The following is a 13986-nucleotide window of genomic DNA, read 5'->3' as shown; positions in this document are numbered from 1 at the left end:
ACGTATGCTGTGCCGCAAGTCGACCGAGTGTCGTTTGTGTCGCTGGCCCAGACCGACGTGCTGCATGCGGAAGTCGTGCACACATCGCAGCTGCGTGCGCGCGTCGAGCAGTGTCTGCATAGCCGTGAGCCGTTGGCCATAGTGCAGGCCGTGTCGGAGTACTTGCCGTACCTCTTGGGCTTGTACGACTGTGTGCTGCGGGACACGATTCTGCTACGTGATGACGTCCATCTGACGTGGCGCTCGATGCTTGTGTCGAGCAAATTTCGGCTGCATGGCCTGCTGAGCGAGGTGTGCCTGATGCATATGCTGTATGCGTGTTCTTTGCGTGCCGAGGCAGCGACGATCGTCGAGGCCCTCGGTGCCTACGAACTGGGTGCTCATGACCGCAAGGCGTGTGATGACCGCCTGCGTGTGGCGATCGACTTGTTGTGCCGCGCCAGTGGCGTGTGTGAGTATGTCGCGACACAGCTTTTGCCGACGTACCCGGCGCCGCCCAGCAAGTCGGCGTACCCGCCGGAACTGGTCAGTGAGGGCGTCCAGGCATGCTCCAAGCTGGCGATGGCCGACGCCCATGCGCTGGCGATTCGCAAGCTCCTCGTGCCATATGCGAGGCACCATGGGCCGCCTCTGCCGCCTCAGCATCCGTCGCCATCGCTCCTCGCCAAGCTGCATTTACACACAGCATCGCTGTTTCTCGAGGCTCATACGCTCGGCGCCCAGAGCCTCGGCATGGAGCCGCACTCGGCCAAGCACAAACTCGCGCAAAAGCTGCATGCACTGCGCCCAGACACGGATGTGGACGACAAGATGGCGTTCCTGCCGTATGCCCGTCGCTCGGCGCACACGCACAAGGCCCTGGCCTACCAGTGGCTCGGCATTGACCAAGGCGAGTATGCGAAAAACACAGGGTGGGCTATGGCGTATCTGGCCATGGCGCTATCGATGCTCGACGGGCACAAGAAGACCTCGGCGTGGGCCGACATGAGCCGGTGGCATGCTGCGTACAAGAAAATGAACGATACCCTCTCATTCCAGCGCATTCCCTCGGTCCAGGAAGTGTTGCTATGTACATCCGAGGGCCGCGCGGCCATGTTTCCCAAGGCGTACATGCCCGTCTATGCGTTCGGCGCGAAGCGCGAGGCCACGCACCGGACGACGTACGCCGGTGCCGGTGCTTACTACTAAGTGCGCGAGGCGCGCGACAGGCATGCGTCGATGTGGGCATTGATGCTCGCGGTGCGCACGCCGCGTACCTGGATGTCCTTGCTGCACACGGGGCACACGATGGGGTCGCGGCTCGCTGTGTGTGGCGTCTTGAGCCACTGCGCCAAGGGTCCGTCGCGTGCCGTGTGCATATCGATGAGCGACGAGGCACGCACGCCGACCAGACGCAGGCACAGCGGGACGGGCGAGGCTGCGCGCTCCTGCTCGAGCAGAGCATGCACGACCGCGTACAGATCGTCCGATGTGTACACGGCGACACGGCACGCTTGTGCGCGCGTGAAACGCTCAAAGGTATCGCGCTTGCACACCAGTGTGACGGTGCGGGCTCGGTACGCCTGCTGCACCAGATCGCGCGACAGGCTTTCGCAGGTGGTGCGGAGGTGGGCGTGGAGCGTGGCTGGATCGGTCGTGGGAGCCAAAGTCCGCTCGCAGCCGACCGAGCGGCGTGCATCGCGGCTGGGTGGTGCGATGTGAGTATCGCTGATGCCGAGCGCTGCGGCGAGGAGCATGCGGTACGAGTCGATGCACACGCTCAGCTCGACACGCCGCGCCCAAATGTCGTCACAGGTGTGGATCGAGATGGCAGAGAGCATGCGCTCGGTGACCTGGCCGATGCCAGGTACTTTGCGTACGCTGAGGCCCCGCATGAACGCGATCATGTCGTCGCGCGTCGGCGGCACATACCACACGCCGTCCGGCTTGCCATGGTCGCTCGCGATCTTGGCCAGCAGTCGATTGCATGCGATGCCCACGCTCACCGTGAGGCCCTCGGTGGCCTGGTACACGTCGAGGCGGAGCTGGGCAGCGACGTCGCGTGGGTCCATGGCATGTGTCGCACAGTAGGACGTCACATCGAGGTACGCCTCATCCAAGCTGCGCTGGTGCAGTGTCGGATCGTAGGTGCGGAGCACGCTCATCACCTGTTCACTGCGTCGGCGGTACGCGTCAAAGTGGGTCTCGACGACCAAGAGGTCGGGGCAAAGGGCGCGTGCGACGTACTCGGCCATCGCCGAGCGCACGCCCCGTTGGCGTGCCTCGTAGCTGGCAGTAAGAAGCACGCCGTGTCCCACGGCGAAGCGCTTGCCACGCAGCTCGGGGCATCGCTGCACCTCGACGGCCGCGTAAAACATGTCCATATCGCAGTGTAGAATGATCCGCGACACGTCGCGCTGCGCCTCTAGTTCAGCCACGACGCGCGACACGTGCGACTCAGCACGCGCTCGCTCTACGCTGCCCAGCCGATCGAGAGCCGCACTGCGCCGTTCGAGCATGCGGTCGATGCGACGCGTCACCGCCTCGTGCCGTCGCCGCTCGTTTTCATAGTACTTGGAGCCTTGCGACACGTCATGAATGCTGCATAAGTAGCGCGCACGTACCGTTTCTGGGTATCTGCATCCGACGCCACCCCGGCCTTGTGGCTTGATGGCCCGCCCAGGTGCTGGTACAAGCTGGCCTCGTCCGCCGACGTCATCCAGGCCCGGGCAGTCGGGTGGAGGGGTCCAGGACGTCGTGGGGCGACGAACGAGCGAATCACGAGCGGCTCTGCCGCGAAGCTCGAGGGGCGCAGGACGAGCCGCTGACACAAAAGCGGCCGCGCGTCCTTCACGCGACCGATCGGATAGGCATGGCGAGGTGGCATGCCGCGCGGTATCACGAGGCACGCCTAGCCTCGCGCGTCGCTCGCGTGGAAAAAGGGACGGTGGAAAGAGACCTACTGTACTACTGCTGCTTGCATTCCTGAGGCTCGGGACGCTGGGCTGGCGCATCGTCGTCGTCGTCCTCGTCCTCGTCGTCATCGTCCTCAAAGTCGTCCTCGTCGTCCCACTCGTCGGGGTTCTCGTACTGCAGCGCTTTGCCGGTGAAAAAGTCGATCGCGTGTGGAATGATGCGGTCCTTGAGATCCTCGCCGATCTGGTAGTCGAGCTCCAGACGCTCCTCGAGAGAGTCGAGGTCCTCGTCGTCGACATCGTCGGCCTCCGTGGGCGGCCGCGGCGGCGAGAAGAAGTTGAAGAAGGAGTCGGTGGGCACTAACCGCTTGACAGTGCGCGTCTCGTTTGTATTCTTGTTCCGCTGCTTTTTCGTCTCGAGGCGGTGGGTCAGGTTGGTGTCCGGCGACGTCCACTCGATCTGCGTGCCCTCCGCGTGGTCGTACACCAAGTCGCCCGAGAAGCCGACCTGGTCCTGGTAAAAGTACGTCTTGGTCAGCACCGCGTTGCTGAAGAACTCGTTGTGCGCCGCATCAAAGACAAAGTCCAGCTGGAAGCCCTGCTGCGCCTGGCCTGGCACCGCTTCACTGCTAGCATCCAAGTACCGCAGCCGCACATCGGTCAGGTGCCGCAGGGCGCCCTCGTCGCGTTCGGTGATCAGCTCAGAGAGCGCTACATGGTTCCGCAGAGCGGTGAGCCAGAACTCGGGAATGCCCTTGGGCGCATCGGTGCTGATCGACAGGTGCGCCAGCGACGCCTCGTCGTCGTCCTCGTCGTCCTCGTCCTTGTCGACCGCCTCGCCATGCTCGACCTCCTCGGCGGTCGGCTCGTCCTCACCGAGCACAATCTGCTTGCGGCGGTTATATAGCGGCGCATAGAGCGATGCAAACTTCTTCTCGAGCGCGAGAATCTCGTGCTGGAACTGAGCCTCCAGCTTCTGGTGGTCCACATTCAAGCCCTTGAGACCCTCGACACGGCGACGGACCTCGGCAGGGAGGGACTCGATGTAGCCGGACGACTGGCCCACGAGCGTCGAGAGGCGGTCCTGGATCATGTTCGTGAGCGCGGCATTCGGCAGCAGAGCCGCGGCGGCATCCGCCGCCTCGCCCTGCTCTTCCTCCTCGCCAATCGTGCCGACGGTCGGACGCGCGAGCTGCTCGCGCTCGATCGGCGCATTCGACAACGGCGTATTCTGTGGCGTAGGCGCCGTCCAGTTTGCGTCTCGTTTCCTGCACGGTGAGTCACGGCTGTACGCACTTGCCAATATCCATGGTTGGGGGGGGGGAGAAAACGCGGGCTGAGAGCCGCTGACCCCAGTCTCGGCCCCACGCCGTGGATCGGGGCGTTAAGTGGAGAAACGGCCTCAGGGACCCGCGCCGCTCCACGTGGCCGTAGCCACCGCCACCATGGACTCGGTCGCGGCGCGAGTCGATGCGCTGTTGGCGGGGGGCGATGGCGATGGGCTGAGTCGTGCGCATGTCGAGAGGGCACAAGCGCGTGTTCATGCACAGCTTACGCGCCATCGCGACGAGACGCGGCGCCTCCTGTCCCTGACGGCGCATCCCCTGCCGAATGAACATGAGCACGATGCGCAGGCGCTGCTCGCGGCCCTGGCTGACTTGGAAACGCATGCGAGCCGAGCTGAGAAAAGCGTCGGTGAGATTACCGCCGAGATTCGGTGGCTCGATATGGCCAAACGGAACGTGGGCCACTCGATCGTGACGCTGCGGCGGCTGCAGATGCTCGTCAGCAGCACGATGCAACTGCAGCAGCTGTGCGAGACGCAGCAGTACCGAGATGCGGCCTCTACGCTGCAGGCCGTGGAGGCGCTGCTGTCGTTCTTTGTGCGCTTCCACAGTGTGCCGTGCATCCTGCAGCAGCGCACGTTGACAGACTCGCTGCGTGAGAAGCTGCACAAGATGGTCATGAGCGAGTACGAGGCTGCGTTTCAGCGGCCACGCTGGGACGCCAGCACGTCTGCTCTGCCTGATGCGGCTCTGGTGGTCGATGCGCTCGGGCCCGAGGTGCGAGACAAGCTCATGGAGTGGTACTGCACGCGACAGCTCCGGGAGTATCGGCGCGTGTTCCGGGCGGTCGACGAGGCCGGGCAACTCGACAATGTGCCGCGGAGGTATGCATGGATCCGCCGGCTCTTGCGCACGTATGCGGATGAGCACGCGCCGGCGTTTTTGCCGGCATGGCACGTCGAGCGCCGACTCCTGGTGCTGTTCTGCGATATTACGCACGACGATATGCGCAGTGTGTTGGTGCGTGAGCAGCCGCGACTGCACGTCGATGTGCTGTTGAATGCGCTGCACAGCACGAACGAGTTTGAAGCGTCGGTGGCGCGGCAGTTCGGCTTCCATGCCGACCGGCCCATCTCGTCCGCGTTTACGCCGTACCTCGGCGTCTACGTCGACGCCCAGGACCGCCAGCTCAGCGAGATGCTGGCGCAGATGGCCGCGAGCTCGCAGGCAGCGACGACCGACATGTCGGCGGACGAGCCCGTGCGTGTGCTCGTCTCGTCCACCGAGCTCGTGACGCTGTACCGCCAGGCGCTCGAGCGATGCGCCTCGCTCGGGCCGCGTGCGCCGCTCCGTGAGCTGGGCAGCGTGTACGGCAAGTGGCTCCGGCGGTACGCACACGATGTGCTGCTCCCATCGCTGTCTTCGCGCGACGTGTTGCATCTGTGTACGGTGCTAAATACGGCCGATTACGGCGCGACGACATGCACCCAGCTCGCCGAGCGACTCACCGAGAAGCTGCGTGCCGTGGACGCCGAGGCAGCGCCGGTGGTCCTCGACGCTGAGCGCCACGAGTTCTTCGGCGTCATGTCGTCCGCGCTGCAGGCGCTCACACGCGCCTTGTCCACCGCGCTCGACCCGGCGTTCCAGGCGCTGCTCCGCCCCGACGTGCCGTGGTCGCAGCGCGAGCACCTGGATGAAAAGAGCGCATGGGTCGATCTGCTCGCCAGCGGCCTCGAGAGCGTGGGCGTCGTGGTGCGGCACCACGTCGAGAACAAGCGGTACGTGCGCTCGTGGTGCGACAAGGCCGCGCACCTTACCATGATGCGCATCACGCAGTCGATCGTGCGGCTGCGTCCAATTCGGCCACGCATGGCCGAGCAGCTCCAGCGCGACGTACAGCATGTGCATACGCTGCTGATCGAGTGGCCGAGTGGCGCGTCGCAGGCCGCGTACGTGCGCATCGTCGACAAGGCCATGAGCCGCGTCCAGCCCGTCTTGGCCATCTTGGCGGTGCCGTCTACCGACGCTCCGGCCTTCGTAAACGCGTACCGCCAGCATGTGGGCGATCAGTCGCTCCCCAACTTCCAAAAGATCCTCGATCTGCACGGCGTGCGCCGTCTCGAGCAGCATGCGCTGGTCGAAGCGTTCCTCGCCGCCGTCGATCGCGCTCCGGATACCCTCCCGACGACGTCCGCGCTCTCGTCCCTCGAGCTCGATCCCCATGCGGACGTGTACGCCGAGACGGGCGGCGATCGCCCTCGCGACGAGCCGTCGGCAGCCGATGCGCCGCCTGGACGGCCCTCGACGCCTTCCGCCGGCACCGCGTTGGGCCTGCCGGACTGGAAAAAGTTTGGCAGCATGTTTGGCGTCGCGCTCGGTCAGCGGCGTCCATAGGTCCTATACAAGCTGAGATATGGTATCGGGAGGCAGCTCGCCGCGCTCGCCTATGCGCTTGTGCAGCGACGTCGGCGATGCATCGCCCGCCAGCGCATGCTGTCGGCACGCCTCGTCGGCAGCGGCCAAGATGCGGCCCAGGGCCGCGACGTGCTCGGCACGCGAGGCGCGCGTCCACACGAGGCCATTCACGCCAATCGCCGCCTCAAACGCAAAGTGCCGCGATACGCTGGGGAGCAGCGTGTGGCTTGGGCGCAGCAGGCTTCGTGCGAGCGGCTCACTGACCCGCCACACCATCGATAGCTCCGGCTCCTGAGCGACTTTGAGCTCGCCCATGCCGTCGGCCTTGTTGTGCACGGGATCAATGCAGCTCAGCACAGGCTCCGTCCACGGCTCGGCACTCTCGATGCGCGCATACACCAGCGCACCGATCTCGAGGTGCGGCCGATTCCGCCGAGACGCTCCTTCAAACGCCAGCACCGGCAGAGACGCGTGGTGCGCGGAAAACAGCGTCACCGTAAACGACTCAGCGCCGCGATTCGTGACTTGCCCAATTACCCGATCACCCTCGCACGGCACGTACCGCCGGCGCGCCGACTCGACGTACCAGCCATGCATCGGGACGGCAGCCTGCGCCGTGCGCTGCTGCGTGCGAATGTGGCCCAGCGCGCCCGTGTGTATGGACGACAGTGTAGCAGGTGCTTCCGGGGCATGCGGCGCAGGCAGCACGCCCGGCCCCAGCTTGGTCTGCTGCAGGGACGGCGCCGCCTCGTGGATCACATCGCCCGGCAACACGACGACCATAGCAGTGACAGCGGGAGAAAATCGGCCGCTTTTCGCGCGTGGAGGAAGGGACCGGAAGAAAAAACGGTCGCCGCTTTTTTTTTCTTCCACCCCCACCATCGTGTACGTATCGACCCAAGGCACGCAGAGGATGGTTCCTATCTTATCCACATTATCCGAGCCTAGCATGGACGACAAAATGCTGCGTTCTTTCTGATGCCTCTCTCCCGAAGAACAGACTAACCAGCAGCCAGCTCACGCCGAGCCAAGACACCCCTTCATAGCTACGTACAGCGATCGACGCACCACACCACCAGGTCAAACACGCACCTCGCCCCGCCGAGCGGGCGCCAGGCCGCGGGCGCCGAGACGCGGGCGCCTGCGCAGGCCGCGCCCCCGGCCAGACGGCGCCGCCCAGGGGCCGAGAGGCTGCATCACGTGACACGAATCGGCGCGCCGAGTCGGTAGGGCCGCCGGCGGCGGCCTCGCTTTTCCTGCCGAACGATGTCGACGATGATCAGGAGCCTGCTGTACCGTCATACGCTGCCGATGCGGCCCTCGCTGTACCGCACCATGCACACGAGCTTGCGCGTCGGCAAGGACAGTGCGCACCAGACGGTACCTGCCCGCCCGGCACCTGGCGAAAAGCGCGACTTGGTCGCCGAGCAGGTCAACCGGATCAGTGAGCCCACGGCCGCCTCGGTCGTGAGCGATGCACCCAACTCACTCCACCAGCGCTACGTGCGCATCTTCCAGCCAGCCAAGCCCGCGACGCAGTCTGGACGCGCCGGCACGCGCGACTGGCGCGTCGAGTTCGAGGTCCTTCAGGGCTCGGGCCGCTGGGAAAGCCCCCTCATGGGATGGGCCAGCACGTACGTACTCACTAGCTCACACAAACAGCGCCGACCACCAGCAGTCTCTCTCGATGCGGTTTGATTCGCTCGACGCAGCCATCCACTTTTGCGAGAAGCAGGGCTGGAACTACCTGGTCCAGCAGCCCCACAAGGCGCGCATCCCCCCGAAGAGCTACGCCGCCAACTTCAAGTACTCGCCCGGCAAGCTGCGCATCCACCACACAAAGTAGATCTTCATAGCGCCCACGTTCCCTGGACCTAGGCGCGCCGTTTCGACGCCTCCACCCAACGGCCCTCCCTTTTGCTGTCATGGTGCGGTATGGTCAGCTGATTGTACGTGTGGTATAGGCACTGACCACGCCTAGATCGGACCGCCCGGTTCGGGAAAGACGACGTACTGCTATGGCATGTACCAGGTAAGCAGGCACACACTGACCCAGTTCTTCTCTGCCTTGAAACGCGGCGTCCATATCGTCAATCTGGATCCGGCCAACGAACGCGTCCCCTACCCCTGTGACATCTCCCTCTCGGACCTCATTTCCGTCTCGGACGTCATGGCCGAGCTGGATCTAGGACCGAATGGCGCGATGCTGTACTGCATGGAGTACCTGGAGCACAATATCGACTGGCTCGAGTCGCGCCTCGCAGCCTTGGAGCATGACTATGTCCTCTTCGACCTGCCTGGACAGGTGGAGCTCTCGACCAATCATCCCAGTCTCCAGCGCATTCTCGAGCGCCTGCAGAAGCAGGACTGGCGCGTACGTACCCTTGTCTCACCGCGCAGCTGGTCGCCGTTCACTTGTCGGACGCCACGCACATCACAGATCCCGCGCGCTACGTGGCGCTTCTGGTGCTTGCGCTGCGTGCGATGCTCATGCTCGAGCTTCCACATGTCAATGTCCTCAGCAAATTCGATCTGCTCGATGAAGAGCAGCAGTCGCAGCTGAGTACGTACGGCCACTCTAACGACCAGTCTTTCCCCTCGACTACTATACAGAAGTACAGGACCTACACTACATGTCAGATCACTTGCACGCCACGCAGCCGCGTGTCGCACAGATGTACGAGGTACTCGGCGACATTGTCGAGGACTACGGCCTCGTGTCGTTCGAGACGCTCGCCGTGGAGGACAGGGACCGTATGCTGCATTTAGTGGAGGTCCTCGATCGAGCGATTGGGTACATAGGAGCCTAGGGCCCAAGCCGCGTGCCGACCGCCCACGACGTGATTGGGGGGCAGCGCCGCCGCCGACGCCAGAGCTGGACAGAGCTGACGCGATATGAGGCTGGTGCGGCTCATGTGGGCCGCCTGGGCGCTATGGATAGCGGCCGTGGGAGTCGTGCATGGCACAGCGTCATCGCCGCACATGGCGATCATCGACAACATACCGGACGGCATCTCGGACAGCTGTTCTCAGCTCCTGCAGGAACTTGATCAGGACAAGGTGTTCCAGCAATGCACTGAGCCGCTCATTGTAGCCACGAACACATTCGCACAGCAGTCGACGAACTCGAGCCGCTCTGTGGCGCTCTCGTCGTCGATGGAGAAGCTGTGCCAGGCACAGAATGGATGCGACCGACACCTTGTGCGCTACTTTCTCTTCGAGTTCTGGAACCAATGCACAGATGAGCTCGAGGCCCGACATCCCGAGATTCTGCAGTTGTACGAATACCTGTACATATTCAATCCCTTCCGTGATGCCGTGTGCTCCAAGGACGCATCTGGCCGGTATTGCCTGCCGACGATCACCAAGAAGGCGGCGAAGAAGAGTTCCAAGACCAAGCGAGCTATGCCTCTGCCCCAGGACGTGTACAGTGAGGCGTACTGGGCTCGCGTCTTGCCGACCATCCCACGCAGCCACATGATGGCAGCGACGAATGCATCCTCTTCCCCTGCGATCAACACTTCTCAGCTCCCCTCCCTCGCCCCGCAGCAAGTCTTCTTTTTCTTGTCAGGCGAGTCTGACCCGGATGTGTTGTGCACGGAATGCTCGAAACACGTGCTGGCCGCGTACATTTCCTACGAGCTTTCGTCGCCCTATGCACCGGGCCTGGAGAACTCGGACGTGCTCAAGTCGCAGCAGAGCATCTACGAGCGAGCCAAGTCAGTTTGTGGCCGCGACTTTGTCTCGTCCATCAACCAGCAGGCCCACGTACAGAGCTTCACGGGCCCGGCCTCGGGCGCCGTATCACCTCGCGCCCTCACGCCCCATCTGTGGGGTTGGTTGGTAGTAGCGTATCTTTTGTCTACATAGCGACTACGTCTGTCGAGATGGGGGCGTGGCATGATGGTTCGCAGGCAACGACGTCGTATGTGAGCCTGCGCTGGGCTGCGGCACCGGCACGAATCGTGGCGCATGGCCCACCAAACCCGTCGGGGCCGAGCCTTGTGAGTGGCCGTCAGGCTGCGCGCGTTGTTGTTGCTGCTGCTGTTGCGCCTGCTTGTACAGCTGGATGGCCAGGCTGTTGATCTGCTCCTGACTCAGGTGCGAAGCAGCGAGCGTAATTGCCAATTGCTGCTGCAGCGCATGCAGATTGGGTGGGGCTGACGTCGGCGCGGCCTGGGTAGATCCCAAGTACGATGAGCCGGGGCCTGCCACTGCGGTAGGCGGTCGACCGACGGCATTGACACCCGGAGCCGCCGCATTCGTCATGGGTATCGCAGGCGCGGCAGGCGTGCTCATAGGACTGGGTGTCCCCGTAGCCTGTGCGTCGAACCCAACGCCTGCCGGAGCCGGATGAGCTAATCTCGAAGACGGTGAGGCAGAAGAAGCAATCACAATAGGCTGCGGTGGACGTGGCGGTCCCTGTGTGGCCGAAGCCACGATCGGCGAGCCTGTGGGCTGTGTGGATGCCTTGAGATTCGCGGCCGACAACGGTGACGCGGACGTCGCAGCGGGGATGGCGGCCGAATCGACGCCGAAATACGGCTGCGCAGCCCGGGCCAAGGGCAAAGACGGTCCGGCCATCATCACAGGCGGCTGTGCTGGCGCCGGGGTCGGCTTGGTCGCCGCGGCTGCCGCCGTCGCTGCTCCCTGATTCGCTGACATAGCTGCAAGGTACTGCTGCTGTGGAGGGAGGGACGTGGACGACGGCGACGATGTGGCTGTGACATGAGGTGGCGGTGGCGCTGGACCGGAGGTCGACCGGGACAGCAGGGCTGCCGACGCGGCGGGGGATGGACCGCTGCCGCTAGTCGTACCTGCCGCCGAGGGCGACTGAGCTGCTGCCACACCCGCCGCGGGTGCTGCACCGCTGGCGCTGGCCGACATGGCCACAGCCGCTGCCTTGCGATGGGGGTCGTCGTTGGCCTGTGCCGCCTGCGCCTGAACCAACTGCAGGCGCTGCTGCTGCTGAGCGTACGCAAACTGTGCCGCGCGCTGCTGCTCAAAGAACTGCCGAATCGCCGCCTGATCACGCTCGGCCTTGAGCGCACTCAGAGCCTGGGGCGTCGGTGTCGTTGTCATCTTGACCTGGGTGTGCGTATCGTGGGCCGTCAGATTCGCTCGCTCCATGGACGCATTCGCCGCTGCATTCGCCGCTGCCTGCCGCTGGATTTGCTCGCGCCGCTTGGCCCATTTGCGCATCATATCCAGCAAGTGCTGCCGGTACGCTTGTTTGCTGTCACGGGGCGCTGGACGGGAGGGCCGCTGATCGGCGGCGGTGGCGAGCCATTGGCATCGGTCGTAGCAGTCCCATGCCGTGCGCTTCTCTGTGGGAATGACAAAACATGCTGCATTGAACAGATCGGCCACCAGGGACCAATGGTCGTGGTACTGCTTGGCGAGCGCCTGCACAAACGCATCCTGCTCACTCGACCACGACAGTTGTTGCACGCGTGCGTCTGGATGGGCAGGTGCGGTGGGTATACGAGGGCCGGCCATCGATTCTCGAGGTGCTTTGCCTGCGCGTCGTGAAAACAGCAGGGACCCAGGCGGCACGCCTGCGACATAGGGCGGCGACACCTCAGGTGCATGTGGCATACGCTCAGCCCACTCGCTCGTATCGACCCAATGGCCATTCTCGCGATATCGCGCCGGATCAAGGGTGCTTACCAGGATAGGCTTGGCATCCAACAGGCGCGATACATGCACGAGGCGGGTTGATTGCGCCTGCGACTCGTCCCGCCGTTTTTGGGACGCTGGGTCGTCCGACGCGTTGGGTGGCGCGTAGGGCGGTAGTTCCGGAAATAGCTTGTCAAAGTCGAGTTGTTCAGGATCGATGGACGGAGCGTCGTCCATGCGCATGAGCGCAGCGCTCGTTTGTGGATCGAGGTGCTCTAACAGCGACCATGGCGATACAGTCGTAGCCGTCGTATCCAGGCTAAAGATGGGGGCACGGATCGCCGTGACGAGGGCTAATGGGAGCTTGTCCGACAGCGTCGTCTCCTTGTTAGCGTCAGAACGCATAGGCTGCGCTGGCTCGTCTGCCTTGGCGGGCGGCTCGGTGTATGTGAGGCGGGGCATGGCTTGCGAGTCGTCTTCACCTTCTGCATCCGCATCGACGTCGATGTCCGGCTCGTTGCTAGGCTTTTCGTCTCTAGGTTCGTCGGCTGGGTCGTCTTGGACTCGGGCTTTGGGATCAGACTCCGCCTCCGACTCAGCCTCCGGTGCCGGTTCTGGCTCCGATCCCGGCGCAGGCTCCGGCTCCTCCCATTGCATGGGCTCTACGCGACGTCGCGAAACGCATAACGAAGCCCGCTCTTCAGGTGACGACCGATGCCACTGAGCAATTTGATGCGCAAATTCGTACGCCATCGCCAATTTCCACTTGCGCTCTTCTCGAAAATCTGTCTGCATCCACCGCATTTCCTCCAGCACATAGTCCCAGTGCGTCTTGCGCTCAACCCGTCCCTTGACCCGCTTGGGCTGCCGGAAACTCCATAAGCCCTGCTGCTTCATGTCTTCCATACGCATCATGGCGCGCAAAAACTTTTGCTCTGTAAACGCGACTTTCCAGTCTCCCGTCAAAAGGCACTTGCTGGCCTTGCGGACCAAGCTTGCACTAGGACAGGCACGGATCCGCACCTGCCAACGCAAAAGGTCTGGTCCTGCTGTGCCCTTGACAGGCTTGGCCATGGGCCCAGGTCGTTGTGTGCTGCGCCTTGTCCGGTGGTGCACGGACCCACCGCCTGTGCCGATACCTGTGACACGGCGCGATGGGTCTGGTGGAAGTGGGCGTAAGGAAGAAGCATACGTGACAGAGAGTGGATTCGGGGCGAGCGTTTGTAGGGTAAGTGGTGGTGTGGGATTGGGCAGCGTCTGATCGTATTCGACAGGCCGGGGCATCGGCGAGGGCGGTAGACGCACGGCTGCATTACGCGCGGGATGCGGCGTATTTTTTGGTTGCGACTGGACCTTGAAAAGAGGCGCCGGGGGTGGTGGAAGCTGCGTCGCAGTGTCGGGAGGCGGCAGGGGTGTTTTTAATTCAGCGTTGCGCGTGGCATTCTCGCGCAGCAATTTCATGGTTTGTGCAAGCCGCGCAGATAGCTCCTGGGCTGCATGGTTGGGAAGCACGAGTTTCGGCAGCCCAGCATGCTCATCAGGCACAAGCGGCGCCGCTGGCGGAGCGTACGACGCTGCATGCGCATCCGCTTCAGCTGTTTGGACGAGGTATAGCAGCTCGCGGACGTGCTCACGATGAGACGCCACAATTGAATTCAACTGTGTTTCAGTCTCATTTATCGTCTGCGCTCGCACATCGTCAATCGTGACGCGACTTGTCGTCGCGTCCGACATGGTCGAAAAAGAAGGGGCGGCCAAGCGCGGCTGCGACG

General features: G+C 63.6%; 9 protein-coding genes across 9 annotated transcripts; 5 read left to right on the top strand and 4 right to left on the bottom strand.

Annotated features, from left to right (window-relative positions):
- Positions 1-246: 246 nt before the first annotated feature.
- On the top strand, positions 247-1188 carry MRET_3801 (pH-response regulator protein palC; the record flags this gene model as incomplete). The annotated part of the gene is made up of 1 exon (XM_027630428.1): positions 247-1188. The coding sequence occupies one exon, from the start codon at positions 247-249 to the stop codon at positions 1186-1188; it is 942 nt and encodes a 313-aa protein (XP_027486401.1).
- Positions 1185-2866, bottom strand: MRET_3800 (DNA polymerase kappa; the record flags this gene model as incomplete). The annotated part of the gene is made up of 2 exons (XM_027630427.1): positions 1185-2580; positions 2604-2866. The coding sequence occupies 2 exons, from the start codon at positions 2864-2866 to the stop codon at positions 1185-1187; spliced, it is 1659 nt and encodes a 552-aa protein (XP_027486249.1).
- An 80-nt stretch (positions 2867-2946) lies between these two features.
- Positions 2947-4204, bottom strand: MRET_3799 (nucleosome assembly protein 1-like 1; the record flags this gene model as incomplete). The annotated part of the gene is made up of 2 exons (XM_027630426.1): positions 2947-4162; positions 4191-4204. 2 exons carry the CDS (start codon positions 4202-4204, stop codon positions 2947-2949), a joined length of 1230 nt encoding a protein of 409 aa, XP_027486207.1.
- A 135-nt stretch (positions 4205-4339) lies between these two features.
- MRET_3798 (vacuolar protein sorting-associated protein 53) lies at positions 4340-6574 on the top strand (the record flags this gene model as incomplete). Its single annotated transcript, XM_027630425.1, has 1 exon — positions 4340-6574. One exon carries the CDS (start codon positions 4340-4342, stop codon positions 6572-6574), a length of 2235 nt encoding a protein of 744 aa, XP_027486206.1.
- A 3-nt stretch (positions 6575-6577) lies between these two features.
- Positions 6578-7378, bottom strand: MRET_3797 (exosome complex component RRP40; the record flags this gene model as incomplete). Its single annotated transcript, XM_027630424.1, has 1 exon — positions 6578-7378. One exon carries the CDS (start codon positions 7376-7378, stop codon positions 6578-6580), a length of 801 nt encoding a protein of 266 aa, XP_027486279.1.
- Positions 7379-7861: 483 nt separating this feature from the next.
- Positions 7862-8441, top strand: MRET_3796 (NADH dehydrogenase (ubiquinone) Fe-S protein 4; the record flags this gene model as incomplete). Its single annotated transcript, XM_027630423.1, has 2 exons — positions 7862-8229; positions 8258-8441. The coding sequence occupies 2 exons, from the start codon at positions 7862-7864 to the stop codon at positions 8439-8441; spliced, it is 552 nt and encodes a 183-aa protein (XP_027486278.1).
- Positions 8442-8520: 79 nt separating this feature from the next.
- Positions 8521-9405, top strand: MRET_3795 (uncharacterized protein; the record flags this gene model as incomplete). The annotated part of the gene is made up of 5 exons (XM_027630422.1): positions 8521-8544; positions 8577-8627; positions 8652-8969; positions 8996-9158; positions 9185-9405. 5 exons carry the CDS (start codon positions 8521-8523, stop codon positions 9403-9405), a joined length of 777 nt encoding a protein of 258 aa, XP_027486277.1.
- An 85-nt stretch (positions 9406-9490) lies between these two features.
- Positions 9491-10465, top strand: MRET_3794 (uncharacterized protein; the record flags this gene model as incomplete). The annotated part of the gene is made up of 1 exon (XM_027630421.1): positions 9491-10465. One exon carries the CDS (start codon positions 9491-9493, stop codon positions 10463-10465), a length of 975 nt encoding a protein of 324 aa, XP_027486276.1.
- A 3-nt stretch (positions 10466-10468) lies between these two features.
- Positions 10469-13948, bottom strand: MRET_3793 (component of the NuA4 histone acetyltransferase complex; the record flags this gene model as incomplete). Its single annotated transcript, XM_027630420.1, has 1 exon — positions 10469-13948. One exon carries the CDS (start codon positions 13946-13948, stop codon positions 10469-10471), a length of 3480 nt encoding a protein of 1159 aa, XP_027486275.1.
- Between the last annotated feature and the right edge of the window lie 38 nt (positions 13949-13986).

The sequence above is a fragment of the Malassezia restricta genome, chromosome VII, assembly GCF_003290485.1.
Source record: "Malassezia restricta chromosome VII, complete sequence".
Lineage (NCBI taxonomy): Eukaryota > Fungi > Basidiomycota > Malasseziomycetes > Malasseziales > Malasseziaceae > Malassezia > Malassezia restricta.
This window is presented reverse-complemented; position numbering and strand designations above follow the sequence as displayed.